The sequence below is a fragment of the Aegilops tauschii genome, chromosome 1, assembly GCF_002575655.3.
Source record: "Aegilops tauschii subsp. strangulata cultivar AL8/78 chromosome 1, Aet v6.0, whole genome shotgun sequence".
Taxonomy (NCBI): domain Eukaryota; kingdom Viridiplantae; phylum Streptophyta; class Magnoliopsida; order Poales; family Poaceae; genus Aegilops; species Aegilops tauschii.
Genome location: NC_053035.3, coordinates 345,475,786 through 345,497,142, shown reverse-complemented (window position 1 = coordinate 345,497,142; position 21,357 = coordinate 345,475,786). Strand labels below are relative to the sequence as shown.

The window sequence follows — 21,357 nt, the reverse complement described above, 5'->3', positions numbered from 1 at the left end:
AACCACGATTGCAAAAGGCCAGATCCGAGATATAAGATGAACTTATACCAAAGGAATAATTAATTTAAGAGAAGCTTCAATGATAAGATCTACATCATGTCCATGGGCATGAACACAAAGTTCAAGGTCGACTCCCACTTCTTCAATGCATAACCTTTCATTCACTGCTCGTATTTTGAAAATGACATTAGTTGTTGAAAGTTTTTTACCTGGTGCAATACCAGATAAGTATGACCCGTGAAATCTTTCGGGTTCACACGGATTAGGGAAGGCATAGGTTCAACCCATCAGGGCATCTTAGGAACATATACCACAAACTTCGGAGTAAATAATACAAGCTCGAAAGTAGAGCATTGTTCAAAAGCAGATGATACAATTTACGAAAGGCATTATATACCCATGGAAAGGCTCACAAGGTTATTCAATATGAAGGACACTGTCGGATAAAATCCACAAAGGAACCGATGGTCCACAAGGGATCTGATGTGAGCATCGGTACTCAACCAGAGGAGGAAGAATGCAAGGAGATCTGATTATAGAAACATCTGACTAATTCAAAGTTCAAATGCAAAAGAATTATGATTTCCAAATCAGGGATCAGAAGCAACACTCTGATCAAGGATGGATAAGTTGAGTAGGCTTAGGGATACAATCGATGGCAATTTGACTGGTCAAGATCCAGCTCATGTTTAAAATGACGTCTGAGCCGAAAGGATGAATTCTAGGATCTGGTTAAGGATTGCAACATTCGCAACATATTGAATCAAGGGACCCAAGATGATAAAGGCAAAGGACATCCATGAATATTGCTAGTCATTTGGAATTAACCAAAATGCTGGCAGACAAGCATTTCAAGAGCCATAGGCTAATGAGGATTCTCGAAAGATCGCATAGTATTTTGAAGAATTTTGTGAAACACATGAACAACTAGGGATGAGCGGATACTCGGTAAGAGCGAGGAATTATCCGTAGGGGTATTCATGTGGCAAAGAACTGCAAGGCAGTAGGCACAAAGTATTCTTGAAACAATAGAGAGAATTTCGATGTATCTTGTAATAATAAGATCAATGGGAAGCATTGTATGAATGGCGAGTATATGTGGTTATCCATAGGGGTTTATCGATGGAGGGGAATTGCAAAAGCGACGCCATAAAGTCTCAAGAGAACATCGGAGAGCATCTTCGGATTCTTCTGGTGCAGCAGACGATCACCTGTAATAAGGGGCTCTTCGGGAGAAAGTATTATCGAGAACCTAGAGTCAGAGTTAGTAAAATTGTTTAACCCGAATAGAAGAGATGTCAGAGTCCTAGAGTATAGGTCGAGGACTAAAAGATCCTACTACCACCCAATGGCGACGTGTGCCCGTAAGACACACAGCCATGTTAGTAAAACTTTTGCAATGTCTAGACTCGACTTCGGCCAAGGAGTTGGAAAGGGGGATTCCTACAGGCAGTCAGCTCCGATACCAACTTGTGACGCCCCCGATTCAATCATACACTAATCATACACGCAAACGTGTACGATCAAGATCAGGGACTCACGGGAAGATATCACAACACAACTAAAAAAATAAAATAAGTCATACAAGCATCATAATACAAGCCAGGGGCCTCGAGGGCTCAAATACAAGTGCTCGACCATAGACGAGTCAGCGGAAGCAACAATATCTGAGTACAGACATAAGTTAAACAAGTTTGCCTTAAGAAGGCTAGCACAAACTGGGATACAGATCGAAAGAGGCGCATGCCTCCTGCCTGGGATCCTCCTAAACTACTCCTGGTCGTCGTCAGCGGCCTGCACGTAGTAGTAGGCATCTCCGGTGTAGTAGGAGTCATCGTCGACGGTGGCGTCTGGCTCCTGGGCTCCGGCATCTGGTTGCGACAACCAGGTAGAAGGGAAAGGGGGAAAAGTGGAAGAAAAGCAACCGTGAGTACTCATCCAAAGTACTCGCAAGCAAGGAGCTACACTACATATGCAAGGGTATATGTGTAAAGGGCCATATCGGTGGACTGAACTGCAGAATGCCAGAATAAGAGGGGGATAGCTAGTCTTGTCGAAGACTACGCTTCCGGCAGCCTCCATCTTGCAGCATGTAGAAGAGAGTAGATGGTAAGTTCACCAAGTAGCATCGCATAGCATAATCCTACCCGGCGATCCCCTCCTCGTCGCCCTGTTAGAGAGCGATCACCGGGTTATATCTGGCACTTGGAAGGGTGTGTTTTATTAAGTATCCGGTTCTAGTTGTCATAAGGTCAAGGTACAACTCCAAGTCGTCCTGTTACCGAGGATCACGGCTATTCGAATAGATAAACTTCCCTGCAGGGGTGCACCACATAACCCAACACGCTCGATCCCATTTGGCCAGGCACACTTTCCTGGGTCATGCCCGGCCTTGAAAGATCAACACGTCGCAACCCTACCTAGGCACAACAGAGAGGTCAGCACGCCGGTCTAAATCCGATAAGCGCAGGGGTCTGGGCCCATCGCCCATTTTACACCTGCACGTTGCGTACGCGGCCGGAGAGCAGACCTAGCAACCTCCATTTCAAAGGAAGTTGCGTTACGCGGTCCAACCCGGCGCACGCCGCTCAGTCGCTGACGTCACGAAGGCTTCGGCTGATACCACGACGTCGAGTGCGCATATCTTTCCCGCGTAGTTGGTTTGCGCGTATAGGCCAGTGGCTAGACTCAGATCAAATACCAAGATCTCGTTAAGCGTGTTAAGTATCCACGAACGCCGACCAGGGCCAGGCCCACCTCTCTCCTAGGTGGTCTCAACCTGCCCTATCGCTCCGCCACAAAGTAACAGTCGGGGGCCGTCGGGAACCCAGGCCCACCTCTACCGGGATGGAGCCACCTGCCCCTTCAGCCCCCATCTCCGAACAGTATCATAAGTAATGTAATAATATAAAGTATATAGTATATGCCCGTGATCACCTCCCGAGTGATCACGGCCCAGTAGTATAGCATGGCAGACGGACAAGAGTGTAGGGCCACTAATGGAACACTAGCATCCTATACTAAGCAGTAGGATAGCAGGTAAGGGTAACAACTGTAGCAACAATGACAGGCTATGCATCAGAATAGGATTAACCGAAAGCAGTAACATGCTACACTACTCTAATGCAAGCAGTAGAGAGAAGAATAGGCGATATCTGGTGATCAAGGGGGGGGCTTGCCTGGTTGCTCTGGCAAGAAGGAGGGGTCGTCAACAGCATAGTCGGACGGGGCACCAGCAGCGGCATCGGTCTCGTAGTCTACCGGAGAGAAGAGGGGGAAGAAACAATGAATACACTGTAAACAGATGCATAACGATGCATGACAAAGCAAACAGCGGTGTTAGGTGTGCCCTAACGCGGTAAGGGGTGATATCGGCGAAGGGTGGAAACATCCGGGAAAGTATCCCCGGTGTTTCGCGTTTTCGGACAGATGACCCGGAGGGGGAAAGTTGCGGTTTCGCTATGCTAGGGACGCGTGGCGGACGAACGGGCTGCGTATCCGGTTTCGTCTCGTCGTTCTGAGCAATTTTTATGTAGAAAGTATTTTCATCCGGGTTACGGATTATTTTATATTAATTTTTAAAGATTTAAATCATTTTTAGAATTAACAGAATTTATTTAATTAGAAAATGTAATTATGACGTCAGCATGATGTCAGGGTGATGTCAGCAATCAACCGTCTGTTAACTAGGTCAACAGACGTGTGGGTCCCGTTCGTCATTGATAGAGTTTAACTAATCAGAGTTAAATAGCTTAACTACGTGATTAGGTTAGTTAATCAAAGTTAATTAAGTTAATTAATTTAGTTTTTTTAATTAATTAATTAACATTATTATTATTATTATTTTAATCCCCTTTTTTTAATAAAAACGTTCTCTGGGCATGGGGCCCTCATGTCATTGGCCCATGGCCTTAGCAGGTGCGGGCGATCGGGCTATGGGCGGGCGCCCGAACGGGCGCGTGCCCGAGGGGCGTTGGGCGCCGGCGTGGAGCAGCGGTAGCAGGCGAGGGGAGGCGCCGGCGGCGGTCGGGGCGACGGCCGGCAGTGGCAGCAGCTGCTGCAACAGCAGCAGTAGTAGCAGGCGACGGCGGCATGACGGAGCGGCGCGGGGCGGGGGGGTTGGGGAGCTGCAGTAGCAGAAGTGGGCGGAGGCGCGGGGCTCCGGTGGTGGCGGGGCTAGCAGGGGCGCGAAGGCAGAGCTGGCGAGGCCATGGCCCGCGCGTGGCCAGCGGCCACGGTCGGGGCTCCGGTGCGGCGGAGGCGCACAGGGCCGCAGCAAGGGGAGCAGCACTCGGGCGGGAGCAGCGTGGCACGCCGGGTTGACTGCGGGGCCGGCGACGAGCGGGCGCGGCGGGCACGGCAGCATGGGGCAGAGAGGAAGAGAGGCCGGGGGCCTCACCGCGGATCCGTAGGGTCAAGGCAGCGGGGCTCGGGGAAGAGTCGGGGAGGCGGGATCCGGCGACGGGGCGGCAACTCGACAGCGAGGTAGCTCCGGGCGGCGTCGGGCGATGGCGGTAGGCGACGGTTCCTCGGCGCGGGCACGCCGGCGAGGTGGGGCTTCGGCGCGGCAAGGGGTCGGGCGCGGGGGCGGCTCCGGGACGGCGTGGTGGCGGCGGGGTGGTGCCGGTGCGATGGCGCCGGGGACGCGTCGGGGGCGGGCGTCGGGCTCGATCCAGATCGAGCGAGGGGGGGGGCAGGGGGAGTGGGGATCGTGGGGTTCGGATTAGGTTAGGGTTCGACTGGGAGGGTTATAGGCCAGGGAGGGGAAGCTGGGCTGGCCTGGCAACTTCGGCCATTTGGGCCAAGTGGCCCACGGGGTTTCAACCTGTTGTTTTATTTTATTTTATTTTAGTTTCACATTGCTATAGTTTAGATAAAATACAAAACTAGTTCCTAATTTAGTTTCACAAATATGTCACTGCCCCATTAGTTCACGCAATTAAATAAATTAGCTTAATATTTTATTAATTGAAAAAGGCATTTAATTATCTGTTTCTGCTGCTATTTTATTTATTTCAGAATACTTAAACATTTTGTAAAAGTGTGGTTACTTCACCAAAATAATGTAGGGATTATTCTTCGCAAACCGAACATTTTAGTTTTAACGTTTGAAAACTTTTGATGTTTCCATTAACTCAAATTTGAATTTGAATCGTTTTGAACTGACGCGAGATTAGCAACAGTAACGGAGGTGACGTGGCATCATTAGCGGAGTTTTACTGTAGCCTAATTATCCGAGCGTCACACCCATGGAGGCATACTTTAGTATTAGGCAGGGTCACATTCATGCGTTTATTGCCCAAATCGAACAGAATTGGGTTCTGATATGAACACTCACTGTTTACTTTGTGAGGCAATGAGTGGCAGATTTGAGAGACGTTGTTTTTGAAAGCACGGGCGTGAAGTCTCTACAGTCACCGTTCTGTAACAAGTAGCGACATGTCTTGTGTACTCAAGAAGGCATGGTCGTGGCTTTCCGTGTTACAGTGTTTGTCACGTAAAAGACACACGGTCAAGGAGGAGAAGCACTACTCTACCTCCAACACAGGCACGGTTATACATGCATTGTGTGAATGATAGAAACATACGAGAGGTATGGCTGTACATGCAACACACGCACGGTTATACATACATCATGCTTCCCTCTATTCCAAAAAACAATCTACTTTGTGTCTTTTTATCATGGTGCCACACAGCATTTTATAGTTCCCGCGACCGTACAAAGGCACAGAACTTCACATTTGACACAGCGGTAGATCAGAATAACGATGACAGTGCCTTCTCAAAAATGGAGAGGCCACTCACTCACTATGACATGTTGTAGCACCAATACAAGAAGATATAAAACTAGATTCGTTTTAGCAGTCAGGAGCTCCTTTATGTCTGCACACAGCACACACAAAAAACAATCCTACGCACGGTCCGAAGAGTACAACGGTTGTTTGATAATGTTTACACAGAACCATCGCTCAAAACATCACAACAACAGATAACTCCACAAGCTTGAACAACTAACACCGCACCTGATATCAGCATCCACACCTGAATGGATCCGTCAAATCCAGATAGTCACGGTCCTCTTTTTTAAATCCGGACCAACACAACTGCAACTTGATGCGCATTTGGAAGCCTTTTTGTGCCACTTCAGAACCCTTTGTTGCTCTTTGTAAAATACTCCCGTGAACTCCTCAGGAGGGGAGATAAACTTAATGCTGATGGACTCCAGATCCTTCGCACTCAGAACAAAGAACGTCGCAAATTCAATGTAACTCTGCGAGGAAACATAATCTCCAAGCGTTACTCTCTTCACACAAATGTCGTGATGTTTGAGAAATTGCGGGTGCTTAAGACGCCATTTGTTTTTTTCACCATGAAGAATCAACCGTCCCTAAAAACACACATGAAAGGTTGAAAATACTTAGCGTATATAAAAAGACATATGGAGCATCGAAAAACCAAATGAAACAATTAATTCTACCAGCTCCGTAACAAGAACTTTGACATTGACTTGCCTAGATATGGATGTATCCAATAGTAAATCATGTGTAGATACTGGTGCATCCGTTCCAGCCAAATTTAAGACGAGCATTTTGAAAATGGAAGGAGTACTACAATATGCATATTTCTGAAGATCATCACCTCGACAAACAATTTCTTGAGTTTTGGAAAAATTTGCAACAAGCAAATGACGAGATCCACTTTATATTCCATGTAGATAAGCAAGGTCTTGACAGATTGCCGCATTGTTGTTAGACTAACGGCCTCCAAATGCTTCATGAAAATTAACAGAAGATGGATCATAAAATTAATATAATAAAGTTTGGATGGCATGAAACTTGTTTCCTCTCAAAGAAAATACAGTTCGGAAGATTGTGAAAACTCAGTACCGCAAGACATGTGAGACCATACGCATCTATGCATTTATCCAGTTCAGGTGTAGAGACACGGGTTACCTCCAAGTCCTCACCCTGCATGAAGCAAAGAACATAGATCATCAAATTAGTAGAACAAACATCGGAACAAGTGCAGCTGTGTTCCAGTATCATGGAAAGTCAGTACCTCACAGCGTGTGAAGGGAGACACGAAAATGAATTCACCTAGCGTCTCTAGTTTAGGTACAGAGACAACGGTTATCAACGAGTCGCCAACCTGAATATCGTGGATCAATCGTTGAAGCAAAGGGGCATCCTCAATAATGAGTTCGCCGTGTGCACAACGAACGCCGATGCTTACTAGGTTACGAGACTCAATTGTGATGCGACCAACTCCTCTACTGCAAACAAGCAGCAGGGACTCGAGTGCAGGGCAACTAGAGTGGATCATGCTTTGCAGCGAGACGTCTGATATATCAACTTCCACAAGCGACAGTCTTTTCACCAATGATAGCTTAAGCGTCCCTACATAATTGTCTGGTATTTGGCAAAGAGCAAAGGCGAGGGTGTGCAAAGAGGAGGAAAACCGAAACACGGACTCCGGTGCTGAGGGCCTAGATGAAGTCCATACATGCAGTGGTGTGACCTCTTGCATCACGAATTCTGGGAACATATAGTAGAACTCAAGAACCTGGAGATTGTTCAGCTTCCAGGATTGGAGCCAGGCATCAACGATGGAGGGCCTGCACTGTAGGTAGCACACCGGGATAGAGAGGCGGCTAACCGAGCACTGGTGGGCGGACATGATGCATTCCGGAAGACTGGCAACATCAGCGAAAGATTTTCGAGAGCGCTGAGTTCCGAAATAGCATTTACGGACGCGCTCATCGGTGAAGACGGACACCCTAGACGTGGTCTCAATATGAACTATTTCTCCATCGTTAAAAAGACCACCGACGGAAATCTCGCGGCAGTCGAGATTCAGAGGAGCGATGGGCCATAAAGGATGCCAGCGATGTGCGAGGATTCGAGTACGGATGCCCTCCCTGATGGGGAGACGAGAGATGATCTCACCTAGGACGGCGTCGGGGAGATCGCTGATGCGATCCGCACGACATCCCTCTTCTTCTTCCTCGGATCGAGAGGGAGCACGGTCGCCGCTTCCATCCCCTCCGACGACCAGCACACCCCCAGAAGGCGGCGTCGCCGGCGGTGCCACTTTCGACCTCTTGGTGCTACGAGCAGCGCATTCCATCTCCACCTCCATTCCTGGGGTGGCGCCGCCCACGACCAGTGCTCAGTGAGGTGGATCTGGAGAAATGAATTACAGCCTGTCAATCCATGAAATGACTTAAATACCCATGACGGGGAGCGGAATGGTCCAGATTAATTACCTCTTTTTTTCTTTTGACGGGAGGGTCCGGGTTAATTACTACTCGTAACAAGTAAATGGTAGATGGCTGCTTGAAACATTAAATTGAGCCACGGCTTTGATGGTACGAGATGCACTGTTGTACTCGCAGACCAAGCACGAGCGTGACCCTCTGTGTTTTAATTATTTACGGCACATATTCAATAGAAGAATCTGTTTGACGCCAGAAGCACGATTCTACAGTCATCTTGCCTCTGCGAGTAGCAAAATTTTCCACGGGCACGTTCACAATTAAGTCACTAGAAGATTCAAGGATGTGCCTCTGTTTTGCACATGATTCTGCTGAAATGCTCACGGACAAAACCAATGAAGCATGGCAGAGGCACGGCTTGTCACGTACCAGACACACGGTCCTGCCTTCGGCATTGTAACGCACTGTTCTACATGCCACACAGGCACGACCGTGATTCCCCGTGCTTCAGTAGCATGTAAAGACGTGATTCTCTCACATGAAATGTTGTGAACCTACTGCCAGGCACTATATCCATTTTTGAAACAGAAACACAAACACAATCGTGACCCATTGTTTTTGAAATCTTTGTATCACAAACACAACCGTGACCCGTTGTAATAGCTTCAATTATATTCGTAAGCAAATGGTCATTAAGTCCTGGAGAGTGACGAGCGACTGTCCGTGTTAAAATTGTTTTCGTTGCAAGATTTTAACTCAAATGCACAAGGGCGACTTTCTATGTTTAGTAGCGTCACGGTCCTTTACGCATCAAGGAGACTTTCTGTGTGTCAGTGTTTCAGGTCACATGCACGGTTGTCAAGCCCATAAACGCATTGACCTGTTATTATCCAGAGTCACGTTCATGTCTCTTTGTGTTCCAAATGATTCCGTTGACTCTATCACCAGGAGAGGCACGGTATGGAGGCCCAGAGAGGCATGCTTGCCTTTTACGCAGGGTCACGTTCGTGCTTTTATAGCGGTAACCCGCGGCAGCCGCCTCATCTTTGATTTAGTGTTTCGGGTCATAGGCACGGGCATGAAGCTTCAGCTAACGAGTTATTTGGAGAGGCACGGCCATCACATCACACGTGACTGCGTGTTCCAGATGATTTTAGTCGCTCGCTCTATTCACAAAAGGTAATCCAAACTTACAGACAATGCACAAAAACATGAAAACTTGATAGTTTTTTGAGCTTGTGAGTTGCTACACGGCTGAACAACACAAAAACAAGTTCCTGACAACCTTACAGACAGTGCATAAAGTACAAGCTAGAAATCCAAACTGGAAAGCACGCAGCAACACCTATCTCTGACAGCCGGATAACCGTTTTCAACATTCACAGGTCAATGGATCCGGCAAATCCATTATTGGATACTGGTTTGTCCAGATGTGTACTTTTAAATCCAAGTTCATATGCCTACAATACCCTAACAATATAAGACGAGCACGTCTAGAAGCCTTGTTGCCGCATTGAAGCACCTCTTCTTGATGTTCATAAAATCTATCGGCGTTTTGGGAACGGGGGTCCCCAGACTTGCCTGCCTGCGGCCCGCGGCGTGGCTAAGCCAGCAGGCCGTACGGCCCATCTTCATCAACAAGGCATCCAAGACCCTCGCGAGGGTCCAAGCTTCGTGAGGCGGACGACGCAAGACGTCCTCAGGAGTGGCCTAGCCAGGCAGGCTCACGAGGAGCGGAGATATCAAGGCAGGGCAAAATCTCACGAGGCTCTCGTGACGTGAGCCATGACGATCGACACCAGGCGGGCGCCAGGCGGGTGCCAGGCGGGCGCCAGCGCGCGCAGCGTCCTTGTTTCCTCTTTGGTGCTAAGGAGGCCAACGCAGGCGAGGAGTACCGAGGCATCAGGCAAAGGTTGCTATATCGGTGCAACGAGACCAAGACCAGAAGGACGGCGAGACGGAGGTCATCGTGGAGCCCAAGATGGCGTCACCACCAGAGCCTTTGCAGGCGAAGACCACTTTTGTCAGGATAGCTTGTACTAGCTGTCCCCCTTCAAATTTGCCCGCCGTTGTTGGCTCCCTTCCCGCTCAATATTTGGGAAGAGGACCAGGGCCTATATAAGTAGAGCTAGCCACCACAGTAAGGCATCGAGCAGTTCACCCAGCTCTCACCCGCTAAGACATCAAGCACAAGAACACCTCAACCTCAGGAGGCTGTTCTTCCCTCTGTACTGTTCATCATCAGCCCAAGAGGCAATCCACCACCACCACACTGGAGTAGGGTATTACACCACAACGGTGGCCCAAACCAGTATAAATCCTGCATCTCTTTGTGTCGTGAGTTCATCGAGTTCGTCCGCCACCGCAGGCTCCGGCATGCTCCCAATGCTCTACACACCCACCATCTGCAACGTGGCTGTCACCAAGACCCTCATCGATGGCGGTGCTGGCCTCGACTTGCTCTCCGTAGAAGCCTTCAGCCTTCTTCACGTGCGCTCGAGCGGCTCAACCTCAGCAAGCCCTTTTCAGGAGTGGGTGGTGGGGCCGCCCACTCCCTGGAGAAGACAGCCTTCCTGACACCATGTGGGGTGTACTGCTACACCTGCATGCCCTTCAGGCTGCGCAACGCGGGCGCGACCTTTCAGCGGTTGATGCACATCGCCCTGGGGCGGCAGCTCGGGAGAAACACAGAGGCCTACGTCGATGACATAGTGGTAAAGTCTCGCGAGGCGAGGACATTGATTCAAGACTTGGAGGAGACCTTCGAGAGCCTGCGCCAAGTGAACTTGAGGCTTAACCCGGAGAAGTGCGTGTTCGGCGTCCCCTCCGACAAGCTGCTGGGTTTCCTCGTATCCCACAGAGGGATCGAGGCGAACCCAGAGAGGATCAAGGCCATCGAGGACATGAGCCCACCACAGACCCTCAAAGAGATGCAGAAGCTAGCATGGCGGGTGACCGTGTTAGGGCGTTTCATCTCCAAACTGGGAGAGCGCGCCTTGCCCTTCTTCAAGCTCATGAAGAAGAAGGGGCCGTTCGAGTGGACCCCAGAGGCCGACCAGGCCTTCCAAGACCTCAAGAAATACCTCACCAGCCCCCCGGTGATGGTGGCACCACGGCCTCTCGAGCCTCTGGTACACTACCTTGCCGCCACCCCGTACTCCGCCAGCGCGGCGCTGGTGGTGGTTTGGGAGGAGCGCCAGGCCAAGGGTGCGCCGCGCCAAGCCGGAGATGGAGTGACGCAGGGTCAGGAAGGCGCAGCAAAGGCATCAGCGGTGGAAGACCAAACTCAGCAGGGCAACATCGTAGAAGCTCCTGAGGACAGTCAGGCCCCAGGAACCCCTCCACCTCAGGATATGTCCCGATCTCTGCAGGGCACGAGCCTCGACAGTATGCCAGCCCTCGTTGAACACCCGGTCTACTTCATCAGCACCGTACTGCGGGACGCGAGGTCACGCTACCCCATGCCCCAGAAACTCCTGCTCGCACTCTTGGTGGCATCACGCAAGCTGCGACACTACTTCCAGGGTCACCCCATCAAGGTCGTCTCAGCCTACCCATTGGAGAGGGTGCTCAGGAGCCCTAACTCAGCTGGAAGGGTCGCTGAGTGGAACATCGAGTTGCAGGCCTTCCAGTTGGAGTTCAGCACTACCAGGGTCATCAAATGGGCTGCGCTCGCTGACTTTGTGGCAGAATGGACGGACGCCCCGGCACTTGAGGATGGAGAAGACCGGTCCACCTCCCCAGGGAGAGAGGCTCCGGACGGCTGGGTCATGTACTTCGATGGCGCCTTCGCGCTCCAGGGCGCGGGGGCTGGAGCGGTGCTCATCTCGCCCACTCAGGACAAGCTCTACTACGCCATACAACTCTGCTTTCAGCATGGTGAGAAGGTCTCCAACAACATCGCAGAATATGAAGGCCTCATAGCTGGATTGAAGGCTGCGGCAGCTCTAGGTGTGAAGCGCCTTACCGTCAGAGGTGACTCGCAACTCCTCGTCAACTTCTCCAACAAGGTGTACGAGTCGAAGGACGAGCATATGGAGGCCTACCTCGCGGGGGTGGGAAAGATGGAAAAATAGTTCTCGGGCGTTGAGCTGCAGCACGTGCCCCGGGGCACCAACAAGGAAGCCGACGATATCGCCAGGAGAGCATCCAAGCGGCAACCTCAAGAGCCCGGTGTCTTTGAGGAGCGACTCTTCAAGCCATCAGCTACGCCACCTCTTTCAAGCACGACTCAGCCTCGGGAGGAGCTCCCACAGCCTCCGGCCACGGGAGCCCCAGCCTGTGGCCCGACCTCAGGAGCTCGGTTGCTCTTGGCGCTCGAGCCCCAGGAGGAATGCTGGACCAAGGAATTCAATGAGTACCTGACGCACGGGACGCTGCCGGAGAAGGAAGAGGATGTGGAGCACGTGGCCCGGCAAGCCACGGCATACTGTATCCGAGACGGCGAGTTATACAGGAAACGTCCGAACGATGTCACGCTGCGCTGCATCTCCAGTGATCAAGGAAGGGAGTTGCTGACTGACATACACGGCGGGGACTGTGGGCACCACTCGTCGTCACGGACCCTCGTCGGCAAGGTGTTCCGCAGTGGATTCTACTGGCCTACAACACTCAACGACGCAGCCGAGCTGGTGAAGTCCTGCGAAGCTTGCCAATTCCACGCCAAGCAAATCCATCAGCCTGCTCAGGGCCTCCAAACCATCCCGCTCACATGGCTGTCCGAGGTCTGGGGGCTGGACATCTTAGGCCCATTCCCTCGAGCGCCAGGGGGCTACCGCTATCTCTATGTTGCCATCGACAAGTTCACCAAGTGGGCGGAAGTGGAAGCTGTCCATACCATCCCAGCCGGCTCAGCTGTCAAGTTCATCAAGGGCCTCGTGAGCCTCTTCGGAGTCCCCAACCGCATCATCACAGATAATGGCTCGCAGTTTACTAGTAACCTTTTCAAAACCTATTGTGCTAACCTTGGAATGCGGATCTGCTACGCTTCGGTAGCGCACCCCGGGAGCAATGGCCAGGCCGAACGCGCCAACGCGGAGGTCCTGTGGGGCCTCAAGACCAGGACCTTCAAGAAGAAGCTGGAGGCCTACGACAGGGGCTGGCACGATGAGCTCCAGTCTGTGTTGTGGTCCATCCGCACCACCGCCACCAAGCCGACGGGCGAGACTCCATTTTTCCTCGTCTACGGGGCTGAAGCAGTCCTTCCTCACGAGGTCAAGCATCGCTCCGCACGGGTCCTGGCGTTCGACAAAACGCAGCAGGACGCCACACGGGGGATGGATCTCGTGCTGGGGGAGGAACGCCATCGCGAAGCTGCATTAAGGGCGGCAAGGTACCAACAAGCGCTGAGGCGATACCACTGCCGCAACGTCCGCTCCAGGACGCTCGAGGTGGGCGTCCTCGTCCTGAGGCGGGTCCTCTCCAGGGAAGGGCTGCATAAGCTTTTACCAATGTGGGAGGGCGCGTTCAAGGTCGTCCACATCTCCAGGCCTGGCGCCTTGCGCCTGGAGACACAAGATGGGGTACCTATCCAAAACTCCTGGAACATCCAGCACCTCCGAAAGTTCTACCCATGAAGCAAGGCCCGGAGCCTGTGAAGAAAGGCCCAGAGCCTGTGAAGAAGGCCCGGTGCCTGTGAAGAATCGCCGCCCGTGACACTCTCATGTAATAATGAGTTGGGGCTGTACACGCCCCGGAGTCTCAGGAGCGCCGGCCTTAGGCCCTGGGGCTCCCGCCCACGCCTAGTGGCAGCACTTAGCTCCGCGCTGGTGAGAAGACTTGAAGACTAGATTAGGTGTCGGACGCGGCTTTTCATTTGCTTTCCGTAGTTGGCTCGCTTTTCCTTAATCAAAGTTTGCTTTTGGTGTTCCTTGCTGATTTGATTCCCTCGCCTCTTACCGCATTTTCCGGCTCTGGTTTTGCTCGTGTTCTCTCTCTTGCATACCTCGCGAGGGGGCTAGGCAGGTGCCCTCGCGAGCATTTTTCTCCTCTCTGCCTTCTCGCGAGCCACCCTCGTTCGAGCCCAAAAGCTGGCGCACCTCTCCTAGTCCGTGCCCCTCGGGTACCGCGATACAAAGCGCCAGATCAGGGCCAGGAGGACGGCAAATCTTTTAGCGCACTTCCTAACGAGTTTTTGCAGTACCTGAGCGAATGCAGGCCACCAAGGCAAGATGGACACAAGGAAATAAGCGCCTCGTAAGGAAGAGGGTGTCCTGAACACACCAGGTTAAGTTATCTTTGCGCAAAATAACAACACGGCACGGGAATAATGCGCATAATGCAATAACCAAGGAACCATAGTTCGATACACACCCCTCTGGGCCCATACTGGTTTCATTTTTTGATGCAGAAAAAAGCAAAACAAAGCGGCGTTGCGGCGATCCGCGGAGGCAGGCCCCTAGCGACGCCCCGAGCCTAGCCAGACCCTTCCTCACGCTTCACGGAGACGCGGCGACGAGATGACCCGCTGCCGCCTTCGAAGCGGGTGCGGCGGTGCGGCGGCTGGTCGTAGCCACCACTGCTGGAGCTGTCGCCGTAGGAAGAGCCGCCGTAGCTTGAAGAGACATGGTCGCCGCCGAGGGCATGCTCGCCTTCATCCTCGTCGCGACCGTCACCAAGGCCGAGCACCTCCTCACCGTCGTTCGTCTCGGGGCAGCACCCCGCGCGGCGACCATCTTCCCCAAACACCCTCACATAGAGGGTCGATCCACCATCGTACTTGAAGTGGAGGGTGCACCGCCTTCCCAGGCCGCGCGCGCAGGCGAACGTCTGCCAGACGCGGGCCAGGGCTATGTTGCCCGCGGCGGAAGTCTCGACCGCGACCCAAGAGGCCTTGCTGCAGCAACCATCCGCCTGCAACCAGAGTCCGCCTGGACCAGGGGCCGGCAGTTCGTCGACGAAGAAGCGCGGGAGCTGGAGCCAGTTGCCGCCGGGTTCTCCGACCAGACGACGAACTCCGGCGACACCTCCGCTGAATGGAAGCGCGGACGGGGAGGCCGCGCCACCATAGCACGTCTCCCCTCGTCAACTGGACCGCCATGACTAGGACGACCCCCTCCGCGTGCCGTGGCGCCGCCTCGACGGTGGGCCACGGCGGGGGACGCGGCGTGCTTGCGCGGACGGCCGTGCCCGCGCTTTGGTGCCGGGGAGCCGGGTCCCTCGCGAGGGGCCTTTCCTTCACGGTGGCGGAGAACTTCCTTCGTGGCGCCATTGGTGGCACTGCAAGCAATGGAGCGAGGAAGAAGAAGCAAACAAGCGAGGAAGAGATGGGCGACGGGGGCTCCGCCCTCTCCCGATTTATAGCAAGAGAAGGCCAACCGGCGCCTCCCATGATCGCAGGTAATGATGGTTTTCCTTGCATGTCGCAGGGACTTGTCAAGTCGAGCAGTTGCCGAGGCAGCGTGGGGAAGCGGAGACGCCCACGTCCAATCAACCGCCACGCGTCAACCGAGACCGCAGGCTTTTGGGGCCCGCGGTGCTCCGTACTTGACCCTTGGCTTCGCCGCGAAGCCAAGCCCGAGCGCACCTTGGGCCCGGGGGCTACTGTCAGCGTTCTGGCAACGGGGGTCCCCAGACATGCCTGCCTGCGGCCCACATAGAGTCATGCTCGCCTGTGACTCGATCAGACAGAGATGCATGGGCGTCTAGCCCACGGAACTGAACCTTTGTCTCACGCACAGCCACGGGCGTTTACTCTGTGAGGCACGGAAATTGCCTATATGAGAGACACTGTTTTTAAAAGTTTATTTCCTTGTATTTAAAAGCACAGACGTGAAATCCATACAGACACGGTTCCGTACTGAGTTGCGTCACGCTTGTTTCTTGACAAAGGCATCAACGTTCGTGGCTACCTGTGTTTCAGTGTCAAGGGTCACAAGCACGGGCATACAGCCCTCAAAGGCATGGCGTGCTATTATATAGAGTCACGCACAAAGGTTTTCTGATTGTATTCCGAATGAGTCGGTGGACTCGGTCAAAAGAAGAGGCACGGACGTCAAGCCCACGGAGGCACAGTTCATTCTTACCCGAAGTCACGTTTGTGCGTTTATTACAGAAACCTAATAGAATCGGGCGACTGTCCTTGTTACAATTGTTTTGGTTGTAAGATTTTAACTCAAATGCACGAAAGCGACTTTATGTGTTTAGTAGCGTCACGGTCCTTTACGCATGAAGGCGACTTTCTGTGTGTCAGTGTTTCAGGTCACAGGCACGGTTATCAAGCCAACAAACGCATGACCTGTAATTATCCAGAGTCACCTTCGTGTCTCTTTGTGTTCCAAATGCATCCGTTGACTCTATAACCAGGAGAGGCACGGTCGAGATGCCCAGGGAGGCATGCTTGTGTTTTACGCGGGGCCATGTTCGTGCGTTGATTGCGGAAACCCAATGTTTCGATGGGTGTCTCCTCATATTCGGGTGTGAACGTCACGTGGCGCCGCTCCGAAAACCCAAGGGTCCAACGGGCGTCCCCTCCGACGACGCCGCTCTGGCTCGTCACCCGAGGCCAGGCTCCGGCTATTTAAGCCGGACAGTCTCGAAACCCTAGACACACCCTCTTCCTTGGTCTTTTCAAATCCACGCCACATATAGAGGCGCTCGCAGGCGGCGCGATCCCAGCAACGGAGACGGAGATGGAGGTCCACTCCGGTGCCCCGAGCACCAAGAGGGCGAGGCTCGCGCCACCGGCGGCCTTCCTCTGGTGGTTTGGCGATAGCGGCTGGAAGCGACGAGGGTGCGCCTACTGGATCCGAGGATCAAGAAGAGCAGTCTGGTCCGGACCGCATCAGCAACCTCCCGGACGCCGTACTCGGTGAGATCATCTCCCGTCTCTCCACTAAGGAAGGCATCCGCACTCAAATCCTCGCATGTCGGTGGCGCCCTGTTTGGCGCACCGCTCCTCTGAGTCTGGAATGCCATGAGATCCCTGCCCCACATCTTTTTAACCCTCTAGATCAAGTACATTTCGAGTTGATCACCGCGAACTCCGCCACACCGGAGGAACTCATCCGCGTAAGATGCACTGGAACTTTTTTGAGGAGAACATGTCGGTGAAGATGATTCGTATGATGATTCGTACATTCCAGAGGCCATACCTCTCCGGCCGTCAAAGTGCAATTCACCGCCTCTGCATTCCGGCGTCCTACCTCCACTGCAGGCACTCCACAGTCGACGCCTGGCTTCAATCCCCAAGACTGAACAATCTCCAGGTGCTCAAGTTTTACTACCTGTTCCCACCATGTTTGAGACAACATGACATATTGCCATTCTCACGCCCTTCGCTGATGCCATCACCACCGGCATTCAACCCCCAGATTTCCTCCTCTCTCCAAACCGCCGCTTTTGCTCTTTGCAAGTTACCAGACAATTATGTACGGGCGCTTAAACTACCACTGCTCAGGAGACTCTCGCTAGTAGATGTTGATGTATCAGACGTCTCATTACAAAGCATCATCAGCTCTACTTCTCCTACACTTGAGTCTCTGCTGCTTGTTTGGACAGTCAGGCACCATTGCATCAGAATAAACTCACCTAACCTTATAAGCATTGGCATTTCTGGTTACTATGGGAAAGTTGTTATAGAGGATGCCTCGTCACTTCAACGGTTGCTTTGTGATGGTCATAGCAAGAACTTGCGGATAGTTATCACATCTGCACCTAAACTGCAGGTCATGGGCAAATTATCTGATATTTTCTGTGAATCCAGCATCGCAAATGATCGTATAATTATTCAGGTACTGACTTTCAACTATACTTTCACCTCCATTCGTTGGTATAAACAAGTTCCATGTAATCCAACCTTTATTCTACTAATATTATGTTTTATTCTACAAGAAGTGTTTGCCGACAGTCAGCACATCCATAGCGGTTCATTCTATCAAGATGTTGTCTATCAGCATGGATTATGACCTACATGCAGTCTTTGCCTTGGTGGAACACTTCCGAGGCTTGGAGAACTTGTATATCGAGGAGATGCTTCTCACACAAAATTGTGAACACATACCATGCATGGTGTAGAACTCCATTCATCAAAAAAACGTCACTTACATTTGTATGTAATAGACAAAGCTGTATATAGTCATGGACCAGTATTAGGAACATATGGGTGTAGACAAAACTAAAAAAATAGCTTTTATCACAACAGAGGCTATAGAATTATTCCTTCACTTGCTCTCCCAACAGAATCACTCTTTATGGAGCTTAACCTTTTCAAATCTTCATGTTTATGTAGGGAAGAGCCTCTAATGAAGAAAGTCTTACGAACGACTGTTCTTGTAAGCACCATCACGACGTTCGTTTGAAGTCACTGACGCTGGAAAGCTATGTACAATGCGACAAAAGCATTCAATTTGTGACATTCTTTATTCTCAGCGCAGCACAGCTGCAGACTATCAGGATGAAGTTTCTTCTTCAAGAAGACTTCACAGAACAATTCTACAAACAACAACAAGAGGTGCTTCAGTGGGACAAAAAGGCTTGTAAACATGCTTGCCTTAGGTTGTCGCCAAGTTGCAACCACGGGAACTTGGATCTAAGGCACGCATGCGTTGAGCACCTGGATTTAAAGGATCCATTCACTTGTAAGTGCTGAAAACAGTGCTGGAGTGAGATGTTGCCGCCATTTTCCGGTTTGGGATTTACGTAGGTGTGGTGAAACAATGCCCATACCTTTTTGCTCAATCTGTAACCTTGCCAACAGCAAACGCGGTATTTCGGTCTCTAGCTAAACGGTCTTTTGCTCAAGCCGTACATTTCAATAGTTAAACAGGCTTGAAGTCTCTGTAGCCACGGTTATGTACGTTTGTGAATTTCTGTGTTTCGGTGATAAGGGTCACAGGCACGGGAGTCAAATCCACAAAGGCATCATGTAGTATTATATAGAGTCGTGTTCACTTGTGTCTGTTTACCGAATGATTTCGTGGACTCGTTTAGACGGAGAGGCACGGACGACAAGCCCATGGAGGCATACTTTAGTATTAGGCAGAGTCACGTTCATGCGTTTATTGCGCAAACCGCACATTTCATTAGCTAAACGGACCTCAAGTCTCTACAGACACGGCTATGTATGTTTGTGACTTTCTGTGTTTCAGTGATAAGGGTCACAGGCACAGGCGTCAAATCCGCAAAGGCGTCGTGTGGTATTATATAGTCATGTTTGCTTGTATGTGTTTCCCGAATGATTCCGTCGACTAGTTCAGATGGAGAGGCACGGACGAGAAGCCCATGGAGGCATACTTTAGTATTAGGCAGAGTCACGTTCATGCGTTTATTGTGCAAGCCGTACATTTCATTAGCTACACGGACTTCAGGTCTCTGCAGCCACGGCTGGCTATGTATGTTTGTGACTTCCTGTGTTTCCGTGATAAGGGTCACAGGCACGGGCGTCAAATAAGCAAAGGCATCGTGTGGTATTATATAGTCATGTTCGCTTGTGTCTGTTGTCCGAATGATTCCGTCGATTCGTTTAGACAGAGAGGCACGGGCGAGAAGCCCATGGAGGCATACTTTAGTATTAGGCAGAGTCACGTTCATGCGTTTATTGCGCAAGCCGTACATTTCATTAGCTACACAGACTTCAAGTCTCTGCAGCCATGGCTGGCTATGAACGTTTGTGACTTTCTGTGTTTTAGTGATAAGGGTCACAGGCACGGGCGTCAAATAAGCAAAGGCATCGTGTGGTATTATATAGTCATGTTCGCTTTTGTCTGTTTTCCGAATGATTCCATCGACTCGTTTAGACGGAGAGGCACGGACGAGAAGCCCATGGAGGCATACTTTAGTATTAGGCAGAGTCACGTTCATGCGTTTATTGCGCAAACCGAACAAAATTGGGTTCTGATATGAACACTCGCTGTTTACTTTGTGAGGCAATGAGTGGCAGATTAGAGAGACGCTGTTTTTGAAGCGCTCAAAAAGCATGGTCGATGATATTACATAGAGCCATGCTCACGGAGATAGACGGGAGTTTAGCCCACAGAGCTGAACCTTTGTCTTACGCACAGCCACGGGTGTTTACTCTGTGAGGCACGGAATGGCCTATGTGAGGGACACAGTTTTTAAAAGCTCATTTCCTTGTATTTAAAAGCACGGACGTGAACTCCCTATGGACACGGTTCCATATTGAGTTGTGTCACACTTCTTTCTTGATGTTACGTATACTATTCGATATAAAAGGCATGGACGTTCGTGGCTGCCTGTGTTTCATTGTTAAGGGTCACAAGCACGGACATAAAGCCCTTGAAGGCATGGCATGCTATTATGCAGAGTAACCCACAAAGGTTTTCTGCTTGTATTCCGAATGACTCGGTGGACTCGGTCAGAAGGATAGGCACGCACGTGACTGCCACAGAGACATGGTTTGTTCGTACCCGGAGTCACGTTTGTGCGTTTATTACGGAAACCTAACAGAATAGTGTTCAGATGTCAACACTTTCCGTCAGAGCAAAGGTGAGGCACGTAATGGCCAATTGGAGAGACATAAAGAGGCACACGTTTATTTGCGCATTTCCACATGACTGGTGACTACGACATAAAGTAGCATAAACATAAAAAGACATGAAGGTAGATTGATTTCATCAGTTGGAAGCTCCTTCGTGGCTGCACACAGCACAAAGACAAACAAAGCCCACAGACATTGCAGAGAGTACAACGGTTGTTTGACAAGATTTACACAAAACGCGAACACAAAAAATTCACAACAACAAATAAGTCCCAAGAATGGCCAACCAACTCAAGAACTATTTTCAGCATGCACATCTGAATGGATCCGTCAAATCCAGATATTCGACACTTCTGCTTTCCAATTTCAGAAAAGCGTGCCTGCAACTTGATGATAACCTAAGACGAGCACATTTAGAAGCCTTTTTGGCCCACTTGAGAACCCTTTGATGCTCTCTGTAAAATGCTTCCGTGAACTCTGCAGGAAGCGAGCGAAACTTAATGCTGATGGTGTCAAGCTCCTTTGCACTCAGAACAAAGAACCTTGCAAATTCAATGTTACTCGGGAAGGTATCATAATCTTCCAGTGTTATTGTCTTCGGGCAAATGTCGTGATGTTTGAGAAACTGCCCGTGCTTAACATGCCATTTGTTTTTTTCACCATGACGAATGCATCCTCCCTAAAAATATACATGAAAGCAACAAAT

At 51.0% G+C, this 21,357-nt stretch overlaps 1 protein-coding gene and 1 long non-coding RNA gene across 2 annotated transcripts; both read right to left on the bottom strand.

Moving 5' to 3' along the window:
* Window positions 1–1,548: 1,548 nt before the first annotated feature.
* Window positions 1,549–4,671, bottom strand: LOC141021990 (uncharacterized). The gene is made up of 2 exons (XR_012182935.1): window positions 4,400–4,671; window positions 1,549–3,257 (listed from the first exon to the last, which is right to left on the bottom strand). It is a non-coding gene; the product is annotated as an uncharacterized lncRNA (long non-coding RNA).
* Window positions 4,672–6,963: 2,292 nt separating this feature from the next.
* LOC123496852 (putative F-box/FBD/LRR-repeat protein At1g78760) lies at window positions 6,964–8,139 on the bottom strand. The gene is made up of 3 exons (XM_045232226.1): window positions 7,234–8,139; window positions 7,098–7,149; window positions 6,964–6,968 (listed from the first exon to the last, which is right to left on the bottom strand). Exons 1-3 carry the CDS (start codon window positions 8,137–8,139, stop codon window positions 6,964–6,966), a joined length of 963 nt encoding a protein of 320 aa, XP_045088161.1.
* Window positions 8,140–21,357: the final 13,218 nt, after the last annotated feature.